At 34.8% G+C, this 2,500-nt stretch overlaps 1 protein-coding gene across 1 annotated transcript; it reads left to right on the forward strand.

Annotated features, from left to right (window-relative positions):
* Positions 1-1,186: 1,186 nt before the first annotated feature.
* On the forward strand, positions 1,187-2,086 carry LOC138896246 (uncharacterized). The gene is made up of 2 exons (XM_070181039.1): positions 1,187-1,262; positions 1,671-2,086. The coding sequence occupies exons 1-2, from the start codon at positions 1,187-1,189 to the stop codon at positions 2,084-2,086; spliced, it is 492 nt and encodes a 163-aa protein (XP_070037140.1).
* The last annotated feature ends 414 nt before the right edge of the window (positions 2,087-2,500 follow it).

A 2,500-nucleotide genomic window follows, 5' to 3' on the forward strand; every position in this document is an offset into this window, starting at 1 on the left:
TCTACAACAATAATTACTTTATTTGTTATATTATTTAACCATATTGTTACTTTAGATGTTATACATTCTTGATATGGCCTTAAAAAAGCAGAATATGCCATCCACAACTGCAAACAACCTAGCACAAACAAAATATTGATAATAAAAATGGCCTATCATCCAATTACTTATTTATAAATAAATATATCCAAATAATTGTTTATATATGGCATGCTAGAAAATGGATTAAATAAAGAGTTATCAATGTGTGCTAATCCCCGAAAAGTTCTCGTTTTTTGCCTCTCCCTCTCCTGAAATATAAACAATAAGGAAAAATGTTCATTGAGTAGAAAGTTTCCCTTATTTGGGTTCAAGCTAACAAGGTAATTTTAACTAGAAGGAGCTTCCATTCAAATCATCACCCACAGTATATAACTAATCCCTACTTAGACTCTCGCACTATATCTTTAAAATTCAACCCTACGCCCACAAATAATGAATTAACACCAATAATTTAACCTGTCAATTGCTTACTAAGTTAAACAACATATAATTGGATATATGGTTTCCTATGTTTAGAATTTTTTTTACCTCTCTTTAGCGAGCATCAGTACTTTGAGTGGTCTCATTTAGTCTATTGTTGCATCAGCTTTTGTATAGAATCTGGTAAATTAAACAACAGACACATGCAATTATATTTCTCCTCATTTGGTCTATTGTTGCATCTGCTTGCGCTCTATTTCTCTTCTCTCGGAGCATTTGTCTTTAAAACTTTTCAAATCATACTAATATAACTCAAGGTCACATGAATTAAAACTTCTCAACCTACAAATGTCAGGAAATAAAACGATGTCGGGACATTCAAAGATTTATAGAACTACTAGTAAAACATCATACACATTGATCATTATTATCCAAGTAAACATATCTCTTTGTGATATTTTATCAAATACTGAATAGGTTTCTTAATTTTGTCCTCTAGAAGAAACTCCTAAAATAATATAGAATACTCAAATGATTCATAATCAAATCCCATGCAAGCAATATAGTAAAAGGCAAATGAAGGAACTAAACCCAGTACGTATTATTACAAAATGAATATCGAACAAACGCAAAGCTAAAAATGAAAACCAAATTTGAGAACAGTTAATTTCTACCAAAATGGAATACATAAAATATTCTATCTATATAAGGATGTGGTTAGCAAATGAAAAATACAAGTAGAAAAATTTACAAAAGTATCGGAGAGGTAACTGACAGTGATGGAGATGCCGACAATAGTGGTAAGGTAGAGGGTTTTGATCTTTAACTGGTTAATCGGGCTTTGACAATGCTATAATGTCGGTGTTCATCATTTTTCTTTCTTTTGGGTTGCTGCTATTATCTTCAATATTCATTGATTGCCAAAAGGTCTAGAAATTATGAGATGCTTTAAATGGGAAGAAAAAAGAGAAACAATACAAAAAGAAAAAGGAAGAGGCGTGAGGAGTAAGTGAGAGGAAAATGAAAAACATAAGTTTGCTTTTGGAGGCAAGATTAAAAAGTTCTTTTACTGGCAATTTCTTTTAATTACCCGTAAAAATATAGCTTTTCCCGTCTAATTTACATTAGCCGCTAACAATTTGACATAAGGAACTAAGCAATTATTTTATTTTTACTAAATAATTACCGCTAAATTTTTTTTTTTGTAGTGGTAGAACTGTCGGAGGGTTACAAACCTCCTAAGTTTGAGATACTTGATGGCACCGGTGATCCTAAGGTGCATTTGAGAACCTACTGTGACAAGCTTGTAGGAATGGGCAAGAATGAAAAAATCCGCATGAAACTGTTCATGCGAAGTCTTACAGGAGATACTTTACCTTGGTATATTAGCCAGAATCCGAAGAAGTGGACGAACTGGGTGAGCATGGCCTCTGATTTCATAGATAGATTCAGGTTCAACACAGAGTACGCGCCAGACATTTTCTATATCCAGAACCTCAAGAAAAAGCTAACAGAAATCTTCCGCGAGTATGTTACTCGTAGGAGATCAGAGGCCGCCAAGGTGAGGCCACCACTTCAAGAAGAACAAATGAACAAGTTATTCGTCAGAGCTCAGAATCCATAGTATTATGAAAGATTGATGGTTATAGAGAATCACAAGTTCTCTGATATCATGAAGTTGGGAGAAAGAATAGAAGAAGGGATCGAGAGCAGTATGGCGACCAACTTCGAGGTATTGCAAGCCACCAACAAAGCTTTACAGTCATAAGGTATTTCGAAGAAGAAGGAAGTGGGTGTCATAATGGTAGCCCAGGGCCCTAAGAGTCCTCTTACCTATCAAGCACCTCCACCCATATACCAACCCTCACCTCCAAAATACCAATATCCTACCACCACCTACCATACCTATAACACCCAACTTGTATATTACCATTCACCTCCTCTCGCCTGCCAAAACTACCCAAAGCCACGACTAAACTTTGAACGCAAATAGACAATACACCCATATTGCTAAATCCATAGCCCAATTGTATGAGAG

Source organism: Nicotiana tomentosiformis, chromosome 7 (genome assembly GCF_000390325.3).
Source record: "Nicotiana tomentosiformis chromosome 7, ASM39032v3, whole genome shotgun sequence".
Classification (NCBI taxonomy): Eukaryota; Viridiplantae; Streptophyta; class Magnoliopsida; order Solanales; family Solanaceae; genus Nicotiana; species Nicotiana tomentosiformis.